The sequence below is a fragment of the Galeopterus variegatus genome, unplaced genomic scaffold (assembly GCF_000696425.1).
Source record: "Galeopterus variegatus unplaced genomic scaffold, G_variegatus-3.0.2 Scaffold2832, whole genome shotgun sequence".
Taxonomy (NCBI): Eukaryota; Metazoa; Chordata; class Mammalia; order Dermoptera; family Cynocephalidae; genus Galeopterus; species Galeopterus variegatus.
The window spans coordinates 262,447-263,914 of NW_007728943.1; the positions used below are offsets into that span (position 1 = coordinate 262,447).

The 1,468-nt window shown below is 33.0% G+C and overlaps 1 protein-coding gene across 1 annotated transcript in view; it reads left to right on the top strand.

Moving 5' to 3' along the window:
• LOC103599030 (platelet-activating factor acetylhydrolase IB subunit beta) overlaps window positions 1–1,166 on the top strand; it is a gene marked incomplete at its 3' end in the record, with an annotated part of 20,672 nt that extends 19,506 nt beyond the window's left edge. Inside the window, exons 3-4 of the mRNA XM_008583103.1 lie at window positions 84–173; window positions 1,050–1,166. Of these exons, the coding sequence (XP_008581325.1) occupies window positions 84–173; window positions 1,050–1,166 (207 nt within the window). The remainder of the gene's footprint in view (window positions 1–83; window positions 174–1,049) is intronic.
• Window positions 1,167–1,468: the final 302 nt, after the last annotated feature.

Here is a 1,468-nt window from a genome sequence, read left to right on the forward strand (position 1 = left end):
TGAGGGTTGCTATCCGTTGCCGGACACGAAAAAAGACAAAAAAAAAAAAAAATGCCAGTTTCTAATTTTTCTTTCTTAACCAGCACAACAGATTTGTTCTGGACTGTAAAGACAAAGAGCCTGATGTGCTGTTTGTGGGAGACTCCATGGTGCAGTTAATGCAACAATATGAGGTAAAGGTGGAAGGAATGAGGGTGGTTTTTGGCTACTGATATATATCCATTAATTACTAACAGACTTTCATTCTGAGCTGGACCTATAGACTTATTCATGACTCTTAGAGAAGCTCGAGTTCAGAGTATAAGGGAAATCAGAACTACCTAATGAGATTCTTTGTGCCACCTAACAGGATGAGACAAGGAAAAAAGTTTATCATTGTTTATTACTAAATGTTTTTGCTCTGGCTTTCAAGAAGTTTGACGTTATATTTGTTTATTTGCATTTGCCTTAGCTGTGATTTTTTTCAACTCTATTTGTATTTTACTGTTGTCTTATTTGTATTTGTATATATATATATATTTGTCCTAGTTATGATTCTCACTTATTATTACTTGTATTTTGCCATTTTCTTATTTTACATATTTTTGTAGTGATCTCTTCCAAATCTTTTCTTAGGGTTAGGCATTCTTACAAGGGAAATTTAAAGTAAAAGATAACTTTATTTTGTTCTGGCTCCAGCACTGTAAATTTCTTCATCTGTTTTTCTGCTTCACCTGTTCCTTTAAATAGTTGAATAAATGGAAAGGAGAGTTTATTGAGTTGGCAACTTAATTATAAATGTTGGTACCTCTTAAGGGGAATCAGATTGAGTTGTGGCTATATTCTTGAGCTGAGACCTAATCTGCATTAAGAACTGAGTTAACTGAGATAGCCCTTTGAAGGGCTATCTTCAAAGCCCTTTAAAAAGTGAGTGGCACACCATTTGCGGTGTTATGTTTGAATACAGAAAATGGAAATTATTATTTGAGATGCCTCACAATACATTGCAATTGAAGGATTTTATTTTCCACTGTTTTTAGCTTAACTAAATCAAGTTTTTCTCTTTTTAGATATGGCGAGAGCTTTTTTCCCCACTTCATGCACTGAATTTTGGAATTGGGGGAGATACAACAAGACATGTTTTATGGAGACTAAAGAACGGAGAACTGGAGAATATTAAACCTAAGGTGAAATGAAACTTATTTTTGGAAGACTATCTTTAATCTTGGGTCTTTTCCAAATAGTTAAATTGTCTGAAACTGCTAGTAAAAAAACATTGCTTCTTTAAGTTCCTGTTTCACTATTGCTGTTTGTTTCATGACTCTTTAAGGTAAATGATATTGTCAAAATATATATTTAATTAAGAAACAAGCATATTGTTTGTCTGGGTTGTGTTTGTAATTGTTATAATTATCTTCAGTTGTAGGAAGAGATTTTTTTTTTTTTTTTTTGTCTTTTGTCTTTTTCCGTGTCCGGCAACGGATCGCAA